Source organism: Sceloporus occidentalis, unplaced genomic scaffold (genome assembly GCF_023333645.1).
Source record: "Sceloporus occidentalis isolate IW3139 unplaced genomic scaffold, rSceOcc1.0.p SCAF_6, whole genome shotgun sequence".
NCBI classification, from domain to species: Eukaryota; Metazoa; Chordata; class Lepidosauria; order Squamata; family Phrynosomatidae; genus Sceloporus; species Sceloporus occidentalis.
Window position 1 is genome coordinate 2031784 of NW_028316986.1, and position 25267 is coordinate 2057050.

The following is a 25267-nucleotide window of genomic DNA, read 5'->3' on the forward strand; positions in this document are numbered from 1 at the left end:
GCAGAATACTTGCTCATAGGGAATCGTAGGGGAATACTTGTCCATAGAGAAACATAGGAGAATACTTGTCCATAGGGAAACATAGGAGAATACTTGCTTATAGGGAATCATTGGGGAATATTTGCTCTTAGTGAGACAAAGCGGAATACTTGTCTATAGGGAATCATTGGGGAATACTCGCTCTTAGGGAGACAAAGGGGAATATTTGCCAGCAGGGAAACATAGGAGATGTTTGCTATGTTTCCTTACGTATTCCCAATGCTTTCCTCTGGGCAAGGCCTGTCCTTTGCTTTAGTCTGTCCCCATAGGAGTGGGTGGGGGTGAGGTTAGATGACCCCAGGGGTTCCCTTCCTTCCTAAGCTCCTCTTGCCAGCCTCCTTCTCTCTTCCTGGGGCTGGGGCTGAAGGGGGAACTCCTTGGGTCCACCTCGGTGGAGGAGTGTGAGGGTTGGGGGTCAGCCTAGATGACTCCCAGGACTCCCTTCCATCCTAAGCTCCTCCTGCCAGCCTCTTGGTCCCGTCCTGAGACTGGTGCTGAAAGGACAGCTCCGGAGCTCTTGGGCCAGGCTTGGCCTGGGAGTGCCAGGGTCGGGGTCAGCCTCCCTCCGGCTCGCTGGCTCTCTGCTGGGGCCCGTGGTGCTGAAGGGACAGCTCCCGCCGCCCGGCCTCCTCCTGCTCCTCCTCCCGCCCAGCCCAGCCCTCCTCCCTCCCTGGTCCCTCCTTCCCTCCTTCTTTGCTTCTTCTTCGGTGGCGGCTCCATCGGAGGCTGGGCGCCGGCGGCGGAGAGCACCATGCCCGAGGCGGCGGAGGCGGAGGCGGCATCGTGGTGGGCGTCGGTGCCCGGGGTCTGCGGGGCCTGGCTGCGGGTGCGAGCGGGAGGATGAAGCGGCAGAACGTGCGGACGCTGGCGCTGATCGCGGGCACCTTCACCTATCTGCTGGTGGGCGCCGCCGTCTTCGACGCGCTCGAGTCCGAGGCCGAGACCCAGGAGCGGAGGCGCCTCGGGGCCAAGCAGGGCCAGCTCCAGGCCAAGTACAACCTCTCCGGGGACGCCTTCGCCGAGCTCCAGGCCCTCGTCCTCCGCCTCAAGCCCCACAAGGCCGGACTCCAGTGGAAGTTCGCCGGCTCCTTCTACTTCGCCATCACCGTCATCACCACCATCGGTACGGACCCGGATCCCGGACCCCGGACCCCCGCCCTCCTTCCCCCTGCCCTCCCTCCCTCCCTTCTTCCTTCCTTTCACTCTTTCTTTTCTCCCTCTCCCTTCCAATCTCTTCTTTCTTTCTCCCCTTCCCCCTCTCTCCCTTCCTTCTTCTCTTCATTTCTCTCCCTCTTTCCTTTCCTTCCTTTCTCTTCTTTCTTTTCCCTTCCCTTCTTCCTGTCTCTCACTCTTCCTTCCTTCTCTTTCTCTTTCTGCCTTCTTTCCTTCCTTTCTCTCTCTCACTCCTCGTTCCTTCCCTCCTTTCTCTCTCTTTCTTCCTTCTCCCTTCTCCTCTCTACCCCTTCCTTTCCTTTCCTTCTTCTCACCTTCTTACATTTTTTCTCTTTCACTTTTCATTCTTTCTTTCCTCTCGGTCTTTCTCTTCCTAACTTCCTTCCTCTCTGTCTCTCACCCTTCCTTCTTCCCTTCCTCTCTCTACCTCTTTTTCTTCTTGCCCTCCTTCCTTTGTCTTCGTTCTGCCCCCCTTCCTCCCTCCCTTTCTTTCTTTCTTTCTTCCTTTCTTTTCCTTTCCTTCCTTTCCTTCCTTGCCTCCTCCCTTTCTCCCTTCCTTCTTCCCTTTCACCCTCCTTCCTGCCTTCTTCCCTCTCACCTTTCCTCCCTCCCTCCCTCTCTCTTTCTCCATTCCTTCTCCCTTCTTCCCTCTCACCCTTCCTTCCTCTCTCTCTTTCTCCCTTCTTTCTTTCTTTCCTTCCTTTTTCCCTCTCACCCTTACGTTCTCACCCTTACGTTCTTCTTTCCTCTCACTCTTCCTTCTTCACTTTCTCTTCCCTTCTTTCCTTCCTTCCTTCCTTTCCCCCTCCCTCCCTCCCTCCCTCTCTCTTCCTCTTTCTCCCTTCTTTCCTTGCTTCCTCTCTCCCACCTCCTTCCTTCTTTCTTTCCTTCCTCTCGCTTTCTTACTTGTTTCTCCCTCTCTTCCCTCCTTCCTTCCTCTCTCTTTCTCTCTTCCCTCCTTCCTCCCTCTCTCTTTCTCTCTTCCTTCCTCCTTCCAGGGGTCTCTGGGAGGGGAATCGGCGCCTTCCAGAACTCAATGGGAAACCTCTGCCTGGAGCCCTGGGGAACTCCCTGCCACTTGGGCCCGGATTTCCTCCTTTCTTTCCTCCTGTCTTTCCCTTCTCTCTTTCTCTCAGGGGTCCCTGGGGAGCCTTTCTTCTCCCAAGCCAGAAGGAGGGAGGGCTGGATTACAAATCCCATCAGCCCCAACCAGTCAATGGGAGCTTTTGTCCTCCTTTCTTCCCCCCTCCTTCCACCGACAAGGCGAGGCCCTCCAGAGGGGGCGGACTACAACTCCCATCAGCCCCTAACCAGCACGAAGTGCTAGTTGGGGGCTGATGGGAGTTGTAGTCCGCCCCCTCTGGAGGGCCCCGCCTTGTCGGTGGAAGGGGTAGGTTTCCCCCATCCCTCCCTTCGAGGGAAAAAGGGAAAAACGAAGTAGTTACTTTCCGTTCCTTTCTCGTTACAATTCAGTTCCTTAACTTGTTACAATTGCGTTCCTCGACGCGTTAAAGCGCAGATTGAGGCGGAAAAGCCGTCTCTTGTGTCTTGTGCTCCGTCTCCCCAAGAGGGTTGTGTGGTGTGAGATGTGTGTGTGAGAGTCTTTGTGTGTAGCGCCAGAAGCCTGCCCTGAATGCCAAAAAAAGGATGGAGAACAATAGAGACAAAGGACTGTTTCCTTCCTTCCCCCCATAATCGATAATCGGGATCCTAATCGATCGCCAATGAGTTTGTTGGGTTGCTTTTCAAGGCAGGGGGGGTGTCTCTATTTTTAAAAACACAAACAAACAAATATCCTTTTTTGCAATAATTTAAATGATCCCTTTTCTCAATAATGGAAAGTATCCCTTCTTTGCAACGATCTGAATTATCCCTTTTGTTTTTGCAATGATGGAAAGTATCTCCTTTTTTGCAATGATTTAAGTTAGTCCTTTTTGCAATAATGTAAAGTATCCCTTCGTTGCAACGGTTTAAAGTATCCTTTTTGTAATAATTTAAATCATCCTTTTTTGCAATGACTTAAATTATGCCTTTTTTGCAGTAGTTTAAACCATCTCCTTTTCTGCAATAATTTAAATTATTTTATCTTTTGCAAGTTTCTGGGGAAATTTAAATTTAGGCTGATGGCTGGAGAATCATCATCATCATCATCATCATCATCATCATCATCATGGCCAGGATTCTAGTTTTTAAAAAAGGAAGGAGGGCATTCCCTTCAAAGGTGCTGCACATGGCATCCACCACTGCAATCCTCAAGTGCATTTACTCTCAAGTAAGCCCATCCACTTCTTTCAGGAAACATGTGCAAGATGCCTGGAAGCAAGCACAATCCCTGCCCTGCATACCTTGCAGATGGGTAGGCTTCCTTGTGCGTAAATGCTTAGGATCCCCATGGGATTTTGGGGGGTGCAAAGAAGTCAAAGCACCCTCAGACCTCCTTGCAATGGTTGGACTTTTGGGGCTGATCCTAAACTTTAGTTGTTTAGTTGTGTGTTTTGCAGCGTTTATCAAGCAGGGTCCAATCCGCACTGCAGAAATAATCCATTCTGAGACTGCTTTAAGTGCCCTGGCTCAATGCTAGGGGAATCTGGGATCTGTAGTTGTGTGAGACATTTCGCCTTCTCTGTCAGAGAGCTCTGGGCGGGGGGCACAATAAAACTACAATTCCCAGGATTTGGAGCAATTGTTGCCATCATTAGCATTACTAATAGTATTATAAACACATTAGAATTGGTTTCAGAGGCCCAAAACACATAATCCAGTTTGAGATCACTTTAACTGCCCCCGTCTCAGTGCTAGGGAATCCTGGGAACTGTACTTATTGTGGCACCAGAGCTCTCTGACAGAGAAGAGTAAGGTCTGAAACACACTGCAGAAATAATCCAGTTTGAGACCACTTTAACTGTCCTGGCCCAATGCTAGAGACTCCTGGGAACTGTCGTTTTGTGAGACATGTAGCCTTCTCTGTCAGAGAGCTCTAGTGGGGCCATAATAAACTACAGTTCCCAGGATTCCCCAGCACTGAGCCAGGGCAGTTAAAGCGGTCTCAAACTGGATGATTTCTGCAGTGTGTTTTGGACCATAGTCTCCTATGTGTGGCTGACTGACCTTTTGGTCCATCCAGGGTTCAGATCCTGTGCCAGGAATCGAAGAGGTCTCATTGAATAGCATGGGGGCACAGTCCCATTATTGTTATTGCGGTTGTTTCTAAATTTCCCTAGTTTCACCATCTACTGCATGTAGTCCATCTATGATTCGAAGGCTATTCAAAAATTGGAGTGATATCATTGAATAATGTGACATAGTCCTGTTGTTGTTGTTGTTGTTTGTAATTCTTCCCAGTGTCAACAATCTATGAGGGACTGGTGTTTTGGACCAGCCATGAAAGATGTAATTCAGTAACATGGCATAGTCCTGTTGTTGTGGTGGTTATTTCTCATTCTCACCTGTTTCACAAGTGTGTAATTGACTCGTGTTTTGGGCTGTCCATGATTCAAATGCTGTCCATAAATCTAGGAACCAGAGATTGATCACTGAATAATGTTGTTATTGCTGCTGTTGTTGTTGTTTCTAATTCTTCCCAGTTTCACAGTCTATAACTGACTGGTGCTTTGGGCCATCCATATAATTCAAGTGCTATCCAAGAATCTAGGAATAATGTGGCATAATCCCATTATTATTATTATTATTATTATTATTATTATTATTATTATTATTATTATTATTATTTCCCCTGGTTTCACAGTCTCCTGTGCATAACTGACCAGTCTTTTGGACCATCCATGATTCAAATGCTATCCAAGAATCTAGAAACCAGAGGGGTATCATTGTATAACATGACATAGTCCTATTATTGTTGTTCTTGTTGCCGTTATTGTTATTACTTCCAATTTCCCCCATTTTCACAGTCTACTGTGTCTAACTGACTGGTCCTTTGGACCATCCATGATTCAGAGTCTGTCCAAGAATTTAGCAATGGATGCAAGCTCCAGGAAAAGAGATTCCAGCTCAACATTAGGAGGAACTTCCTGAGAATAAGGGCTGTTTGACCATGGAAGATGCTCCCTCAGAGAGTGATGGGTCTCCTTCTTTGGAGGCTGTCTTTAAGCAGAGGCTGGATGGCCATCTGTCAATGGGGATGCTTTGACTGGATTTCCTGCATGGCAGAAGGGGGTTGCACTGGATGGCCCTTGTGGTCTCTTCCAACTCTACAATTCTATGATTCTATGAATCCGGGAAGTTGCCATCTGAAATTATTACGTTTTGGTATTATTGCTGTTATTGGGTGGCGCTGGGACCCTTTTGCAGTCTCCCGGTCATTGCTGAACAGTTTTGGACCATCCAGGCTTTGGATTCCACTTAAGGAACTGGGGAGGGATGGTGGGATAATGCGGCCCGTTCCTTTTTCTTTTTAAAAGTCATTTTTATTAAGTATTTTCTCATAATACACACATAAACATTATACACAATATGGCCTCTTCCAAGTAGCATCACTTTTTCCAGTTGTGATCCTCTCCATGGCCATTTCATTCAGGTGTTTCTGCAGTGTTTTCTAGCTACATCCACACTGGAGACATAACCCGGTTGGCACCGCTTTAACTGTTTTGGCTCAAGGCTATGGAATTCTGGGATTTGGAGTTTGTTGTGGGCCCAGAGCGGAGCAAGACAATTCAAAAAGGATATTGAGAAACTGGGGCATGTTCAAAGGAGGGTGACTAAAATGGTGAGAGGTCAAAACCACAAAGCCCTGGGAGGAGGGATATGGATCTGGGGAAGAGAAGGTGAAGAGGTGACATGATAGCCCTGTTTAAACATTTGAAGGGGTGTCATATTGAGGAAGGAGCAAGCTTTCTTTCTGCTGCTCCAGAGAATAGGATATTGAGCAATGGATTCAAACTACAGGCAAAGAGATTCCACCTCAATGTTAGGAGGAATGTCCTGACAGTAAGGGCTGTTTGACAGTGGAAGACATTGCCTTGGAGAGCGGTGGAGTCTCTTTCTTCGGAGGTCTCTAAACAGAGGCTGGATAGCCATCGGTCAGAGTGGGCTTTGATGGTGCCTTCCTCATGGTAGAAGGGGCTTGGATTGGATGGCCTTTGGGGGTCTCTTCCAACTCTTGGATTCTAGGATTCTTGACCCCTCATTTGCTGGAGCCATGTGCAACACCTCCCCACTGCTCCCTAGTCTTTGGGAGAGGTTTTGGGGCACACTGGTGGGTCTACATAAGGATGCTAGGGCCTCATTCCCACTACATTTTAAACCGGTTTACAAATCGGTTTGCAGTGGTTTAAATTACCTTTCTTCTTACTTGAACTGAATTGCTGAAGCGATTCGGAGGGGGGGGGGGCATGCGCTAGGCCCATTTAACCTGAATCTTTTTGATGCTGATTTTTTTCTGCATCTTTTTGGATAAATCGATTCTGCACAAGTGTGAACCCAGATGTAGATCAGAATCGATTTAAAGAATTGATTTGAAGAATCGAATTCACAAATTGATTCAGTGTCAGTGTGAATGAGATGCGGATTGGAATTGATTTACTATGCCGTGAAAAGGGGTCACTGGGTGGTGGAGCGGGAATTAACAACCTGTGTTTGCCTGCCCTTCGACCCTCGAACGAAGTACGTAAATGCGATTGGGGTAAATCCCACTGAAAATGCTTTCATTTGCCAATGTGAACTACAAGTGGGTTATTTTGAGAGACTCCTGCTTGAAACAGTTTAAATTGAACCGATTCACTCGTCAATGTGAACCACAAGTGGGTTATTTTATTTTGTTTGACAGCAAGAAAAGTGCGATCGGGGCAAATGTAGTGTGACCCATGCTCCGCTGCCAAACCGATCCATTGATTCAGATCGCAAAGTGCTTCATTTGTAAGTGGGAATGAGGCCTAGGGATCCCCAGGAGTGTGATCCAAGAGAAAGACATCCCTGGATTCCTGGCCATGGACTTGTATTGCACACAGACACACCATTGTGCACATTTATGTGCCACACTCCTGCCAAATCCCATCTATGTATACTTAATGGAGACAAAAAGCTTTTCTTTTGACGCCTCCAAAACCTGGAAATTATGGATCTCTGTTTCCAATGACTAAGTTCACGAGAAAGAGAGCGTTTTTAAGGACAGCCTCCCCCCGCCATCGGCCGCAGTTTGAGGCGTGGAGGAAGGGATCAGTTTAAGCCCCTGACTCTTGCTTGCAATCAGATTAATTCCTGATTTGCGTTGCTGGGATAGAAGGAGAGAGGAGTTCTGGCCAAAGAGGTTCCTGGGCCAGAGATGCCAGAAGCCCAGGGCAGCCACTTCCAAATCATTTCTCAAATCTCCAGCTCTTAAAAGCTCTGCTCTGGGTAATACGGCATTTGCTCTCCTTGCTCTGGACTTATATTTAGAGCTGTTGCTTTTGCTTTGGAATATTGGGCTCTTTCAAAAACAAAAGTCTGCACTGTCTTTTTAAAAAAACTTTCTTTTTTTGGGGGGGTGTTGATGCTGGGAATTGAGTCATCCTTACGTTTCGTCTTGCATGAGTAATTTTAGCAGTTTCTCCCAGCTGTGAGAAAGTCTTTGAAAAGCACAAGGGCTCCGGGAGCCTAGTCCCAACCAAAACATATCCCACGCAAAATTGCGCAAAACGTATTCTGCGCAAAAACCACAACATCTACAGCGCTATTTAAATAAAGCATAATAATAAGAATAATAAGAATAAGAAGAAGAACATGTGGTTGTTTTGCACAGACAACACTATTTGCTGCACAAAACCCACCAGCATTTTCTGTGCAGAAAAATGATGTCTCTATGGAGAAGTCCAGAAAATGCTGTTTTCTGTTTTGGCTTTCCTTTAAGTTGTTTCCGACTTATGGCAACCCTAAGACAAACCTATCATAGGAGTTTATCACACGGGGGCCAATTTCGGCATTAAAGAGAGATTAAAGAATATTTAAAGCATCCTGCAAATAAAGCGAAAATGGTGAGTAATTATCACACATAACTGCGCAAATAAAGCCCTGTCGGACACGCATTGTGGCTGAAATCCTGAAAGTAAAGAGATGCGCATTAAGCCTTCTTTGTGACTGCTTTAATGGTGGGTTTTGTGTGACATCATGTCAAATTGTTTAGTGTAATTACGCTATTTTGGGGGGTTAAATCCTGTTTATCCTTTGTGTGATAAACTCCATGGAGTTTTCTTGGCAAGATGTGTTCAGAGGGGGTTTGCCATTGCCTTCCTCTGAGGCTGAGAGCTTGTGACTTGCCCAAGGTTGCCCAGTGGCTGAGCTGGGATTCGAATCCGGGTCGAATTCCAGTCCAACACACAAACCACAACATCACGGTGGCTCTCCATCCCTAGCACCTGCTTATTGTCATGGCAATTGGAGCGTGTGGTATCTTGTTTTCATAGACTCACAGATTTGGAAGAGACCCCAAAGGCCATTGCTCCATGTCCTGTTCATAGAGACCAGGGTTCGAATCCCAGCTCCGCCATGGAAATCCACTGGGTGGCTTTGGCCAAGTTACACTCTCTCAGCCTCAGGGGAAGGCAATGGCCAACAAACCTTACCAAGAAAACCCCTGTGATAGTTTCACCTTAGGGTTGACATAAATTGGAAACTATTTGAAGGCACGTGACAACGGCAACAACAGCTGCATCCACACTGCAGAAATAATCCAGTTTGACCCCACTTTAAACAGACTACAACTCCCAGAATTCCATAGCATTGAGCCATGGCAGCTAATGTGGTGTCAAACCAGATTATTTCTGCAGCCAATGACAATAACTCAAATGCTGAATCTTAATCCTAAATTAAGTTCGAAGCACCATTTTAAGTTCAGAATTTAGATTCGCCACCCAAACCAAACCTTGGACTGGGACACAAGGCAATGTCTTTTTGTGTCCCCAATTAGCCTTTCTGAAAAGCCCTGAAAAATGAACAAACACCTGAATTATTAAAACTGAAATACCAGAAATGTTGCTTTTAAAGCTGAGATACTTGCACTAATTTTACTTTGTAATGAAAACCATCCCTCCTTACTCATTCCCCAGCTTTAATAAGTAACCTGTTACACGCTTTGCTTGCTAGTGACACATTATTAATGTGTTACTATAAAATCCTCTCTTAAAAAAAGCCCAGAATCAATTAAGAGTAGAAGAAATTGCTGAAAATATCCTGCAAATGACTCAGCTCCCAATAATGGCTTCAGAGAAAGGAGTAATGTTAGCCAGTGACCCAGTCATTACACTTAATCTCATAGATGTTCTCACACTTAAAAATTAAGGAAGGAAGCGGCACAAGATGAGTTTTTAAAAATTAGCAAAAGAAAAACAAATGGCAATTCTGTTTCCAGTGTGTGATTTCCAATTGCTGGGCCAGGCAGGCAGAGGCAGCCCTTGCAAGGAAAAGCAGAAGGTCCTGGACTTGCAGAAGGACATGGGCTCAACGGCTGGATCCGCGCTGCAAAAATAATCCAGGTTGACAACACTTTAACTGCCATGGCTCAATGTGACAGGGTTCTGGGGACTGCGGTTTTGTGAGACATTTGACCTTCTCAGAGAGCACCCGGGTGCTGCAACGAACTACAGATGCCAGGATTGCATAGTATTGAGCCACGGCAGTTAAAGTGGTGTCAAACTGGATTATTTCTGCAGTGCAAATGCAGCCACAAAGCATTAAAATGTGCAGTGCGCCATTGCCTTAGACGGGGGATGCGTTCCGGACCCCCGCATAAGGCAAATTCCGCTAATGATTAAGCTCCGTTCATCTGAATGGGGTCCGCTGCTGCACTGCCATTGGCGCGCACCCCATTCACCATATTAGGGCTCGCCATCTATGTGACCTTAAGTCCACGTATGGCAAGCGCACCTATGGCGCGGGCACACTCTATAGATATAATGCTAAAAACCCAATTAAACCATAAAACTCCAGGAAGAACTTCCAGATTATAAGAGCTCTTTGACAATGTAACAGACCATCTTGGACTCTCCATCTTTGGAGGTCCTTCAGCAGGGGTTGGATGGCCATCTCTTGGGAGTCCTTTGGTTGTATCTTTATCCATGGCAGAAGGGGGGTGGATTGGATGACCCTTGGGACCTCTTCCAACTCTAGGATTCTATGATTTCAGGGTTTTGCAATAGAGTGGATGCATGCAGCGTGGCGCACGCACCACAGGCACACTCGCCATTCATTTACTTATACTGCGGCTTCAGCATAATCTGAAAGATACATAAGGGAAGCCTGCGTATGGCGCAGGCTGACTGTATAGAGGACAAGGGAAATAGCACAAAGCGGGAGGGGGAAAACCTTAACTAGGCAGCTGAGGGAATGTCTCCTGGTCTTAGATGTCTTTATACTAATGAACAGAGCAACATGGACAATAACAATCAACAAGATGAACTTGAACTCTTACCTCAGCAAAGCAAATAGGCATAATAGGCATCACTGAAAACTGGTGGGGTGACTCTTATGACTGGAACATAGTAATAGATGGGTATCACCTGATTCTGCGTTGTTTGTGTATTCCTGCAGAGCAGGGGGTGAGACTAGATGGCCTTTGGGACTCTCTTCCAACTCCAGGATTTTGTGATTGTATCAGTCCTTCGTCACTTTGCTCTTGGAGAGGACACTGGCTCAGCCCCTGATGCTGATGTTTCGAAATCCTTGCATGGAAATTGGTCAAGGCAGTTAATCCAGGAAAGCTGATGGAGGCTGGATTTGAAACCAAATGTGAAGAGAAGGAGGGCAGGAGAGATTAGGTGGGATTATTGAGTTGTGGGAGGGAAGCGAAGGAAGAGGTCAGGCGCTAGCAAAAGCCAGCAGCGAAGAAGACGATGGAGGAATGGTTGAGTCATGGGCAGAGCTTAACTTTGAAACAGAGAGAGGGAGGTTATGACCTCCCAGGGCTGATTCATACTTCACTTTTTCAACTCCAAAGGTCAATACATGGCTATCACCCTCTTGGTGGGGACAAGGAGGGGATGGCAAGGAGGAGGGAAAGGACCCCAGATCCAGGGGAATTGTGAGGAAGACGCCCGGCATGGTAGTGTGGGAAAAGAGGAGAGAAAGATGATCTTCACTTTTCCTCTCCTCCTCGTCCTAGACGTCAACAAGGCTGCCTCTGCACTGCAGAATTAATGCAGCTTGGTACCACTTTAACTGCCATGGCTCAGTGCTATGGAATACTTGCATCTGGAGTTTGTTAGAATCATAGAGTTGGAAGAGACCCCAAAAAGGGCCATCCAGTCCAACCCTCTTCTGCCATGCAGGAACTCCCAATCAAAGCATCCCCATTGACAGATGGCCATCCAGCCTCTGCTTAAAGATTTCCAAGGAAGGAGACTCCACTAACTCTGAGGAAGGAGTGTGTTCCTCTGTCGAACAGCTCTTAGTGTAAGGACGTTCCTCCTAATGTTGAGGTGGAATCTTTTTTCCTGCAGTTTGCATCCATTGCTCTGGGTCCTAGTCTCTGGAGCAGCAGAAAATAAGCTTGCTCCCTCCTTAATATGACATCCCTTCAGCTAATTCAACATGGCTAGATCCCTTGTTGAGCTATTTAGCCTTCTCTGTCAGGGAGCTCTGGTGCCACAACAAACTACAGATCCCAGGACTCCATGGCAGTTAAAGCGATGTCAAACTGCTTTAACTCTGCAGCAGCCATAGTAGTGCTTGGAGAACTGTTGTCCAAAAAGAGTTGAACCTTCAGGGGACAAAACCACACAGGTCCAAAACGCGCTGCAGAAACAAAAATTCCAATTTGAGAGCATTTAACTGCCCTGGCTCAGTGCTAGGGATCCCTGGGAATTGTTGTTTATTGTGGCACTGGAGCTCTCTGACAGACAAGGCTAAATGTCTCACAAACTGCAGTTCTCAGAATCCTCTAAAACAAAACAAACAAACAAGCATCATTTATATACCACTTCATACTGCCTAAGAAGTGTCTAAGCGGTTTACAACTGTAAGCTAATTTGCCCCCAACAATCTGGGTCCTCATTTGAGCTCCCTCCTTGGAAGGATGGAAGTCTGAGTCGAGCTTGAGCCCTTTTGCTGGTCTTGAACTTGCAACCTTGTGGCTTTGAGTGAGTGGCTGCAGGACAGGCATGTAACCCTGCGCCTCCATGGCTCCTCCATTGGCCAGGGCAGATAAAGCAGTCTCAGACAGGATCATTTCTGCAGAGTGTTTTGGACCATAGAGCTCTTCCAGACTGCTCTCACACTAGAGATCCCTACTTACTACTGATTTAGGGCTCTTCATGTCACCTTTAGATCCAAACAGGTTTGGGTTCTTCTAAAAGTCTGTAGGCCCCTCAGCCGATCGGTATTTGGGTCTCCTGAAACGAGGTTTTTTTGGCCAATCACACGGTGATCCTCCCTCTGAACTCGTCTTTCTTTTTAGAAGGATGCAAGTTCTGATCAATTTTAATGAAATGGTAAGGAATCTTCCTTCCTTCAGCCCCAAGGAACACAATATGAATTGCAGGAACAGATTGAGTCTCCTTTATCTGGATTTCCAAGATACACATTTGCAGCTTTGACTTTTGCAGATTTGATTATTCATGGATTTAGTTGATATACTGCATTTTCTGGCGTATAAGACGACCCCAACTTTTTAAACAAAAATCTAGGCTTTAGCCTATACTCACCGTCTAAGGCTACCCCTCCTCCTGAGAAGCTGCAGCCGGCCGTGCATGCGCACACCAGCTTCTAAGGGCCTCCGAAGGCCCCCCAGAAGCTGGCGCCTGAGTGTGCGCATGCATGGCTCCCGGGCTCAACCCAGCGTATAAGACGGCCCCCAACCTTCAAGGGTCAAAAAGTCATCTTATACACCAGAAAATATGGTATTCTCTTTAGTGATCCCTCGGTCCTCCAGGACAAATCGGCTGGAAGCTGGCCATAGAGTCAGACTGGAGGACCTAGAGATTCCCAAAGAAAACACTTCTCTAGGCATTTGAGGGTCCTTCAGTGAGATTCTATGGCCAACCTCTGGCAGATTTTGACCATAGAGTTGTGCTGGGGGACTTAGAGAGTCCTAGTGAGGGGTCCTCTCAGATTAAAAAAACCCAGGTTTTTAAAATTGTGTGTTTTCCCCACTTTCCAGGGAATGTGAAGGGCCCACTGCACTCCAAAATCCACATTTTTTATAACAGGTAAACATAGGGAAACGTTTGCTTTCTGATTATTCAGTGTACACAAAGTATGTTCCATGCAAAAAAATATTGTGTATAAAGTTACCTTCAGGCTTTGTGTATAAGGTGTAGAGGAAACATACATGAATTTCGTATTTAGACTTGAGTCCCATCTCCAAGATCGCTCATTATGTGTATGTAAATATCCCAAATTCTGAAAGTCTCCTAAGTCCAAAACACTCTGGGTCCTACACATTTCGCTTAAGGGAGACTCAACCGATACAGAGCAGTCCTTTGAATTTTTGTTGTTATTGTGATGTATCCTAGATATATATATTTTAAAATTCATTCTCGATATGATTCTAGGATAAGACTCAGATGTTGCTGCAAGGGCTTGGAATTGCCACTGAAGGCTTTGTGAAACATCTCTTTCTTTCTCTCTCCTTGTCCAAGAATTACGACAAATAGAGCAGCCAACAGCAACATTTACTCTGTACGTTTATGTCCATAGTTCAGCATTGACAAACTGGAGCATGTCTAGATAAGGGCAACCAGAATGGTGGAAGGTCTGAGAAATGGATTAGGCAGCTGGGTATGTTTCACCTGGAGAAGAGAAGGTTAAGGGGTGAAATGATAGCCCTGTTTAAGTATTTGAAGGGATGTCATTTTGAGAATGGAGCAAGCTTGTTTTCTGCTGCTCCAGAGAATAGGACCCAGAGCAATGGATGCAAAGTACAAGAAAAGAGATTCAACCCAAACCTTAGGAACAACTTTCTGAACAGTAAGAGCTGTTTGACAATGGAAGACACTATTGCCTTGGAGAGTGATGGAGTCTCCTTTGGAGGTTTTAAAGCAGAGGCTGGATGGACTCGAGGGCTGGATTGTGTCTTTCTGCAAGGAAGAACTGGGTTGGACTGGATAGCCCTTTGGTTTCTCTTCCTTTGGGGTCTGGAAACCCCCAAGCCCTATGAGGAGCAGCTTAGGGAGCTGGGTATCTTTAGGCTGGAAAAGAGAAGGTTAAGAGGTGACATGATAAACCTGTTTGAATGTTTGAAAGGACAGCACATTGAGGGTGGAGCAAACTTGTTTTCTGCTCCTCAAGAGCCTAGGAGCAATGGATCCAAAATAGAGGAAGAGATTCCACCTAAACCTTCGGAAGAACTTCCTGATGGTAAGAGCTGTTCAACCGTGAAATATGCTGCTGCTTCAGAGGATGATGGAGTCTCCTCCTTTGGAGTTTTTCAGACAGAATGGATGGCCATTTGTTTTAAGTGCTTTAATTACTGTATATACTCATGTATAAGTCTAGAAATTTTAGCCAAAAAATTGACCCCCCAAACCCTAGATCAAAACCCTAGATCAATATAAATAACGATGGTTTAACTCAGATTAAAAAGGGAACCATCCCTGGTGGAAGGCAAGAGTGCATCCTGTCCTGGAAGCACTGACTTCCCTCTCCTCTGTCTCCCATCCAGCCTTCAGGGTGAACCAAAAGTTTTGCCTGCCAGAATTTTGTTTTCCTTTGCGTCATCATTTAGATCCTTTGTTGCATGTCTATAAAGTTTACCCTCGACTTATCCAGGGGTCATATCAAAATCCATCATTTTGCCCCCCAAACCTGCCCTCAACCTATACATGAGCTCAATTTATAGTCGAGTATATATGGTATGTGTTCCTGCTTGGCAAAAGAGAGTTGGACTGGATGACCCTTGCGTGGTTTCATTATTCTAGGCCAGGGAGTGCTTTGATAGTTTCTTCCTTCTTGGCCGAATGGGGTGGGACTGGATGACCCTTGCGGTCTCTTCCAAGCTTCTCAGTTTCCATGATCTTTTAAAGAGGATTTTTCCTTGGGCCCTGTGGCTTCTAGGCCCCTTCGTGGCTGCGCATCCACATCCGACGCAGTGCGAAAGGCCCCTGGGCATTGTAGTTTGCAAGAATGCCCCCCTCCCATTGCACAGAATGTGACCTATCCCCGGCATCTCTGCTCTGGCCTTGACGCCGCAGCGCCACTCTGCCGCCTTGCTCAGGGCTACCCTTGGCTTTGCACACGGGGCCATGAGAAACGCCCCAAACATTTCCAGATCCAGTTCATAAACAACTGAGGAAATCTCCACTGGAAGATGAGCTCCCAGCAAGGTCTCGGTGTCTATTTTTGAGCCCAGAATTGCAATTTGGCTGGCCAAGGACATTGGGTGTCTGTCAAGAGTGAGAGCATCTCACAGTCACAGATTCTCTATGTGCCAGACCTCATGAAGAGCGAGGGGCCGAGAGGAGGCTCTTTTTAACAGCCCTTCGGCAAGTTACTTTTTCAATCAATCAATCAATCAATAGCATTATTTATATCCTGCCTTTCCCCATGGAGAGTGTAATTCAAGACAACTTACAGAAAAAATGTGACTTTACTTCCAAAAAGACTTACAATTAAAACCAAAGACGTGCAAAACTGTAAGGTTAAAATCACATTAAACTGTCTGTAGAACTAAAGCCGCATTAAACGTAAATTTAAAAGCACAGATTTAGAACAGTACAGCAGTTAAAACAGAAAACCTAAAGCAAGCCGTTCCCAGACACCTGCTGCAATAGAAAAGTTGTCATTGAAGACAACAGTTTGCAGAATCTCAATGGCCACGCTGGCAGGGGATTGTGGGACTTGCAGTCCAGCTCACCTCTATGGTCAACTTCTGGCAGAGTTGGGCTGGAGGACCTAGAGATTCCTAGACAGGACATATTAATACAATCCACAGATAATCAAAGTCAAAGCTGCAAATGTGGAAGGCCAGCTGTATTTGTCTGTTGGAAGGTGGTAGATTCTTTCATTGGTAGTTTTTAATGGATGGCCACCCCCCAAAGGGCTTTAAATGGAGATTTTTTGCTCTGGCAGCAAGTTAGATTTGGGTGGTCCTTGGAGGTCCCACTGGCATCCTTCTGTGAAGACTCCTTTGCTAGAGATCCCTGCACTGGCAAGGGATTGGATTAGGCAACCCTTGGGGATCCTTCCTGCTTTTGAAAGGATTTCCAAACCACAGCAGCAAAGAAAAGAGGGATAGGGAGAAGATTTAATTCCATCACTGGAGTCCCAGGAGTGAACTGAGAAAGCAGGCAGCTTAAATAGGATGAAGCCAAAGAAGCCAAGCGCTGCTCTGTATATCTTTGCATTTGGCCAGAGAGCAGTCGGAAGCAGAGGACGCCTTTCGAGGAACAACACTGAGCCTTCTCTCAAGTATCTGCTGTCATTTCCTTCTTAAACTGCTAGATCTCGTGACTGGCAACAGATTTTTAAGGATGGTTGGGCAATGCCAATAAAATCAACGGCTGCATTTGCACTGCAGAAACAATGCAGTTTGGCACCACTTTAACTACCATGGCTCCATTGTACATAATCTTGGGATCTGTAGTTTTGTGAGGCCCCAGCACTCTTTGGTAAAGAAGGCCACACAATTTGTAATACTACCAATCCCAGGATTCCATAGGATGGAGCTACAGCTCTTGAAAGTGGTGTCAAACTGCATTATTTCTGCCTTGCAGATGCCTCCCATGTCTCCCTTTGGGCATGAGAGAGTGTCCATGTGTGTTTCTTGGGTTGTGTCTCTATGCTACTTTAAATGCCTCATAGCTCCTCTTCTCTTGTTGTTTTTGCCATCATGTTGGCTTGGGCTCATTGGTGATCCTCTGAACGAGAGATCTCTTGCCATGGGCAGCCTTGCTCAGGGCTTGCAAAGCCAAGGCTTCCTGGATGGAGGAAATCCACTTATACTTTGATTATCCTCAGAGTATATCACACGGAGCTTTTTGGAGATTTTCCGGCTCAGTTCCGGCTTGACTGTGGGTCCAACAATGCGCATTCACGTCGTAACATGAATGTGTTATCAGACGCCATTCCTTTCTATGGGAGCCCCTTGCGAGGTGCTTCCGCAGTGATTCCAAAGTGACTCCTCATTTTGGTAAAACCGGAAAAAAGGGATTTCACAGAATTCACTTCCAGGCTGCCTTCGATTGCACTGTGATTTGGTCTGGTGTGGAAAAGCACACCAGTGTCACCCCCCCTTGGCCCCTGTGTCCTGCTCCGTCATCCCCCTCCTCCTCCTCCTTCATGCCATCTCCTCCTCTCTGCCAACCAGCCGATCCCATCATCCCCTGCATCCCCTGCGTCCTCCTAGACCCCGATCTGCTCCCCTCCTTCACCTGCTGCCTATCCCATCATCCCCTGCCTTCTCCTAGACCCCGATCTGCTCCCCTCCTTCAGCCTGCCACCAATCCCATCGTCCCCTGTCTTCTCCTAGACCCCGATGAAGGATGACAGCTAAGGAGGGGGCAGGGAAGGAGGGCAGTGTCCAGAGCCCCATTGAGCATGCACAAGGGTGCCGATTCGAATCGTTGAACCCTCAAAGTATGCTCTCGTGTGGTAATACAATGCGCACTTACTCCCCTTTGCTTGAGTCCGCATCACGTGACTTGCTTGGAATCGAACTGACTTCTCTTCTCCCTCACTTTGGAAGGACAATGGAAAGGCAACAAGGTGTGGTAAAGCATCACGTTTTAACGTGAATTCGCATTGCTAGACAGGAGTGACTCTGGATCTGGTGTAAAAAAAAATCACACTTCACGTTGCTAGAACAGGAGTGACTGCGGATCTGAGCTGCAACCCCCCATGTGTGACAAGGTCCCTCTTTTCCTCTCCTTTGTCCTCTCCTTTCTGAGCATTGTCATCTTTTCCATTGAGTTGTGGTGTCTCATGATGTTTCTGAAATACGACATCCTTACGTTAGTATGTAGAGAGATCTTGCAGCACCTTTGAGACTAACTGAAAGGAAGAAATGGGCAGCATGAGCTTTCCTAGACTTCAGACCGCTTCCTCAGATGCATTTGGTGGAGTGGAAGCCAGGTACAAACACATCTATGCCATTGCTATGTGAGTAGGTTAGTCATACTGGTGCCAAGTCCACTCCTAGTTCAGAAAATTGGGTTGTAGTAGGTAAAACTCAGAAAACCATTATTTCAGAAACTGTAGATCCATTCCAGCGATGTCCATTGTTAGCACTGACCAGCAGATGCTTAAAAATTGCCTATTTGCCTCAATTCTGAATGGGATGCTTTGTCGGAGGTGCTTTGATTGAGAGTTCCTGCATGGCAGAAGGGGGTTGGACTGGATGGCCCTTGGGGTCTCTTCCAACTCTAGGATTCTATGATTCTATGGAGAGGTGGGGTAAAAATAAAGTATTATTATTATTATTATTATTATTATTTAAACGACAGTGGGCCCTCCACATTCGCTGGGGTTAGAGGCCCAGGAGCCCTGTGAAAGTGAAAGCACCACAAATTAAAACAAAACACTTATTTTTGCACCTGAGAGAACACCTCTCTAAGACTCTCTAGGTCCTCCAGCACAACTCTGTAGGCAACATTTTCCAGAAGTTGACCATAGAATTGCACTGGAGGACCTACAAATGCCCAGAGAAGGGTTCTCTCTAGGAATCTCTTGGTCCTCCAGCACAAGGCTGGCCAACATTGACCATAGAATTGTGGTGGAGATCTACACATGACTAGAGAAGTGTTCTCTCTAGGAATCTCTTTAGTCGTCTGGTGCGACGTTTGGGAGATATTGACCAAAGAGTCATTCTGGAGGACCTAGATATTCTTAGAGAGAACATATTAATCAAATCTGTGAATAATCAAATCCGCAGAAGTCAAAGCCGCAGATGTGGAGGGAGGACCGTACATGTAATTTTGATGTTCAGGTGAGCTTGATTCTTACGCTTTGTGATTTATAAACACACTTCTTCTCCTTTTCTCCTACCTTCCCTTCTTTGCTGTTGCAACCAGATGCTTTTTTGCAGAAACAACGTTAAACAGGCTTGGCCCATGCTTGCCTCCCTACCAGCCTTATCTCTGCACCTGCGCCTGAGATTTAAGTCTCAGGGTTGAGATAAGGCTGGTATCATTTCTCCTCGATAACCCATCGCACCTAATTCCTAACCTTCTACAGTGGGGAAGGTGTCTATGAAGCTCCAGACAGTTGGCGTCCCAATGAGAGTTGAAGACTCATTTGCTCTCAGACCTATTGATTTGTCTTTTTGGCAGCACATGGCATCTAGGGAACTCTCTTCCAGCTCTACATCTCCGATACCTTGATTTGCTTCCTCTCTGCTGTCTTTACTGTCCAGCTTTCTCAGCCAGCTGGAAATACAATGCTCAGTGCTGCAAGAGTTGAATGTGCCTTGGAAAAAGGGGCAGTGATTATATATATCCAGGAGGTAGCTGTGTTGGCCAGATAGCAAAGTACAGTAACACCCCAAATCCACCAAACAATGATACCTTTATAGGAACAACCAAGGTGCCCAAAATATATGGTCCATGCCCCACAATGTTAGAGTCACAGGCCCGCATTTTGTCAAGATGTTGTTGGTGTTTTCCTGAGCAGAGATGATATGGAGGGATATCCATGCAGGCAGGCCGTTCTTCCCTCTGGCCATGTGGATACTGGGAAACAAAGCACCTCAAAGTCCAGGATTGAGATGTAAATTCCATTAGCAACACAAAAAGTGACTTACTTTGAGATCCGTTGAGATGTTCTTTGAGATTTGTTACTACTACTACTAGTCTGTGCATGATGCTGCATTGCCTTAAACTGCTTAATCATCCTGGTTTAACTTGTCTAAAGCTTTATTATGCTTTTAGCCTGAAACATTTAAATAGCATTAGCAACACAAAAGGTAATGAAGTCAAAGGCTTTCATGGCTGGCATCTATATTCTTGGTGGGTTTTCCCTGCTATGTGGAAATGTCAGGAATAAACTCTTTGAGAACATGGCGACATAGCCTGAAAAACCCACAAAAATACAAAAGGTAGTATTTCAGTGTCCTCGAGTATTATTCTCCTGTCCTAACCTCTCCAAACTGTAGATGGATGTCTAACCATCTCTTCCCTCCATCTCTTCTTTATCATCTCACATCTACAAGTCTGAAACCAGCTTGGCCCTCCTCTCCTGGGTCCCTGCTTAAGCCTGTCTGGCTAAGCAGCCACAGAAGGCTTTCCTATCTCCAAGAGAGTTCTGACCTATACCATAGACACCATTTGTTCCAATTTGGCAAGGACAGCCCCAGTTAATCCACTGCTCTCCCACTTTCTCGGCTGCTTTTAAAATGCCCTGGTTTCTCTCTCCTCCTCCCACTTCCCCCTTCAGCTCACTTCAGGTGCTGCAAACAAATTCAAAGTCAATTGCATTGGACTAACTTGGCAGACAGGGCAGCAGAGGAGAGGAGAGGATTGGTTGGTTTTTAAAAATCCTGGATTTTTCTACTTAAAATAATAAGTTGTTGTTGTTGTTGTTGTTGTGGGAGGGGGGTTCTTCCTCATTAAGAACTTTTTACCATCTTGTTTTCTGGCTTCACTTTTTGGCCACATTCTGATGCTGTTTGGCCACATGCGTCCTTGCTTGCATCTGTGAAGCGTTGTGAAGCCTTGAGTCCCTGTATTGGGGAGAAAGGCAGGATATAAGAAAATAATAATAATAATAATAATAATAATAATAATAATAAATTATGCTGCGACGAAACCTCCGTTTGTTTGTTTTTTCCTAGCCATGGGTGTCATGGTTCCTTCCTCGTACTAGGAAGCTGCTGTGTGCATTCACTCTCATCAGGAAATGTTATAGTATGGATGATTCTGAATGTGGTATTCAACAATGCAGATAGCACAAATAGGTTGTGTTTCTATCATTTATAGAGGCCACACTTGTTTTTCCTGGTGCAGAATTTCCATCATACCATGTAGAGAAAAAAAAAATCATGGTCCTAGAATCTTAAAGGTGGAAGGAACCACATCCAGTCCATCCCTGCGTCATGCAGGAAGACACAACCAAAGCAGTACCATAAGGTGCCCATAAACTTTCTGCTTAAAGATCTCCAAAGAAGGAGAGCTGACCATCCTCTGAGGCAGCCCTTTCATGCTCAGACAGCAATTCCTGTGGGGATGTTCTTGCTAATGCTTAGTAGAAATCTCCTTTCGTGTACTTTGGACTCAAGGCTTCATATTCTAGGCCCTGGAGCAGCAGAAGACAGGTTCGCTCCGTCTTCTACATGACATCCCTTCGGATATTTAAACATGGCTATCACATCCCCTTTCTATCTTCTCTTCTGTAAGATAAACATGCAGATACTTACCATATATACTCGACTATAAGTCGACCTCATACGTAAGTCGAGGGCAGGTTTTGGGGCCAACATTATGGATTTTGATATGACCCGTGGATAAGTCAAGGGTAAAACTTAGAGGCATGTGATGAAGGATGTAAAGAACAAAGCCAAGGAAAACAATGCCAAAGAGCTTACAAAATCCCAGCAGGCAGAACTCTTGGTGCTCATCCTAAAGGCTGGATGGATGAGAAAGTAAAAGGGGTCAGTCCTTCTAGGGAAGATTAAACTTTTGTCTTTCACCAGAAGGTGGGTTGGTCCATCTATTTTAGGTAAAGTACAGTACTGACATTGACTCATGGATAAGTCGACTTAAGGTTTTTGGGTCAAGTTTTTAACCTAAATTTCTAGACTCATATATGAGTGTATACAGCAAGCTGTTTTTTATAGGGCTTTTGGTTTCCAGACCATTTACCATAGGATCATAGAAATGGATGCGACCCCAAGGACCATCCAGTTGAACACTCTTCTGCCATGGAGGAAGACACAGTCAAAATATTCCCTGGGACAGAGGGCCATCCAGCCTCTTATTTGAAAACCCCCAAAGAAAGAGACCTGACCATGCCTCCTATTCCACTGTCAGACAGCCCTTACTCTCAGGAAGGGCCTCCTAATGTTGAGCTGGAATCTCTTTTCCTGGAGCTTTCATCCATTGCTCCATTATGTCCCATTCTCTACTAGAGCAGCAGAAAACACATTTGCTCCCTCTTCAATGTGACATCCCTTCTAATATTTAAACATATCACCTCTTAACCTTCTCTTCTCTAGGTTAAACCTACCCAGATCCCAAAGTCTTTTGTCATAGGCTGGGACATAGCCAAGGGGGGGGGGTCCTTGGGGTCCGGACCCCCCCTTCCGTTAGATAAAATGAATGGTGCGTGCTGCTGCGCTGCCGCACCCAAGCCCCATTATAATGGTGGCACTTAGTCTGGACCCCCCCCCCTTCCCAAAATCCTGGCTACATCCCTGTCATAGGGCTTTATGGTTTCCAGACCTTTCACCATTTTAGTTGCTGTCTTCTAGACACTCTCCAGCTTGTCCACATCCTGCTTGAATTGTAGTGCCCAGAACTGGACACAAATTTCCTAGTCTTGTCTGACCAAAGAATATATACTATAGTGGGACTATTACTTCCCTCGATCTAGACACTCTACTCCTGTTGATGCTGCGTCTCATTATTGTCATTCTTGTTATGGTTTTAGTACGGAGTACAAACAGCCTGGTATAAAAGCAAATGATGCAAGGCTGTGATAATCTAAGAAATAGATTTGGAACATCTCTCTTGCCAAACTGAGAAGCTCTCTCTCCTGGCCGGCTTCTCGCACATTTTGGCAAGTGATGACCGAAGCCTCTCTGCAGCGTTGCTGGCTGGGAAGTCATTACTGTCAATGGCAATGTTATATTTCAGCCTTGCTTTGCCAGCGCTGTCTGTCTGTGCAAGACTCTGCGTTTCTCTGCTAGCGTCTGCTTTTAAACTGATGTACGGCTGGAATATTGATGGCTGGATCGGGAGACGGTTGCAAGGGAAGGGAGACGGCTCCAATCAGAGTGTCTGGGAAGTGCGTTTTTTCAGTCTGTGAATCACGATGAAGGTGCACAAGCCGCCTTTTGGGAAGCATAACTCAGTGGCTGAGCACATGCTTTGCATGTTCAAAGATCCAGGTGGAGAGGGCCTGTAAGCGTGAGAAGAAATATATTGCATCCCCATATTAATGAGGACGTACCCAGTTTGCTGGGTAAGCACAAGAACTGTGCCTCCAGTCCAGGGGTATAACTAGGGCGGGGGGGATGGTGGCAAAAGGAGGGTAGTTATTACTGGGGAATTATATGAGAAATTGATTAAAATGAGGATATTTATTATCAAGGAATACAGCGCTGTATAAATAAAGAATAATAATAATAATAATAATAATAATAATAATAATAATATAATACGAGGAATTTATTATTATATTGGCATCCCCCAATAATCACTCTGCCTCCCACAATGGAATTTTCCTTGAGTCCCTACATTTCTAGCCCTGCAGAGAGTGAGACATAGACATTTATTCACACCTAGAACTCTCCTCTTTGCTTTATTTGCATGAGGGCCAGAGGTCAATTCATCATCATCATCATCATCATCATCATCAGGATTATTAAGCTTTATTTATATAGTGCTGTAAATTTACACATACATATGATCAATTAAAATAGATAAAATAAACCAGCCCATGGCAGATACCACCAGAGACCACTCTTGCCACCTTTCCAACAGACAACAACCTATTCTTTGCTTTCTGTCACCATTTTGAGAGGGATTGCAAAGAAAAATTGAGGTATTTGGAGGTAATGCCAACCACTGGTGGTAATTTTGAACTTTTTCCTGCACTTGGCATGCTTTCTGTAAAGTTCAGGTGCAAAAATTGCCTGGAGCTCATGCTAGATTTTAATTGTTCAGGGACCAAACACATTTAGCCTTGAGCCAGAAAGAGTTAAAGCAGTGCCAAACCAGGTTATTTCTCCAGTGTGGATGAAGACTGAGAAGGACACCTGCTTTGCGCCTGCATGACCAAACTTTTTGGCTGGAAAAGACTCATGCTGCAAATGATGGACAGCCAGGAACATTGCTGAAAGGAGTGAAAAACCAGGGCATTGCCCCGTCAGTACAAATTCTGCCACCCCAAATGAAATGTTCCTCTAGCCTCCCACTTTCTAGCATTACAGTAATTAAAAACAAAACCAACAACCTTCCGTTAAGCATTTAAACATGATAGCCATGTTTAGATATTGGAAGGGAGGTCTGGATGAAGATGGAGCAAGCTTGTTTTCTAATGCTCCAGAGAACAGGCCATGGAGCAATGGATGGGATTCCAGCTCAACATTAGGAGGAACTTCCCCACAGTAAGGGCTGTTCGACAGTGGAACACACTCCTTCCTCGGAGAGGAAGATAGTAGAAGAGTCTCCTTCTTTGGAGGTCTTTAAGCAGAGGCTGGATGGCCATCTGTCAGAGGTGCTTTGATTGTGAGTTGCTGCATGGCAGAAGGTGGTTGGACTCGATGGCCCTTGGTCTCTTCCAACTCTAGGATTTAGAAAGTGAGTTCAGGCCTCCAAAGAAAAGGAAGAGGCCAAGTGACTCTGGCAATGCAAGCACAGCACACAGAAGAGGAGGTCTAAGAGTGAAAGTCTCCCTCTCTGCGATGCCAGACATTTGGGGATTAAAGAGGAATTTATTGCGGTGTGGAAGAATTTTTATTTGGGGAAGGGAATGCCCCCCTCCTCCCCCCCCTGCTATTACTGCACCCCCATGGAAAGCCCTTGCTGCCTTTCAGGATGGACAAAACTGAACTACACAGTCTCTGTGAGGAAGGCTGTCTTCCTGGCTGTCTAGGATCCTGTGGGGCTTTGCGGACCCAGCCAAGGTTGGAAGATACTAGGAACTGTGTTTAAAAAGTAACTTCTCAAGTTCTGCAGCTGGCTTAGGGTGCATCTACACTGATGCCAGAAAGTGCTGGCACCTCGCCAAACGTCAAATCCCAGGATTCTGTAGGATGAAAACATGGCAGTTAGTGGTGTCAAACTCCATTATTTCTACATTGTAGATACACCCTGCACTCCATGGAAGAAAGCAATGCAGCCAGGTGCAGAAGCGGCTTCCCACCCCACAACTATTGCAGTTTGATACAACTTTAATTACTATGGCTCCATCCTATGTAATCATGGGATGTATAGTTTTACAAGGTCTTTAGTCTTCTGTTCCAGAGTACTGATGCCTC

General features: G+C 45.9%; 1 protein-coding gene across 1 annotated transcript in view; it reads left to right on the plus strand.

The window, feature by feature from the left end:
- The first annotated feature begins 759 nt into the window (after positions 1–759).
- The window catches only part of LOC149310315 (potassium channel subfamily K member 3-like), a 95139-nt gene continuing 70631 nt past the window's right edge, over positions 760–25267 (plus strand). Inside the window, exon 1 of the mRNA XM_089528702.1 lies at positions 760–1162. Within this exon, the coding sequence (XP_089384828.1) occupies positions 880–1162 (283 nt within the window). The 5' untranslated portion in view covers positions 760–879. The remainder of the gene's footprint in view (positions 1163–25267) is intronic.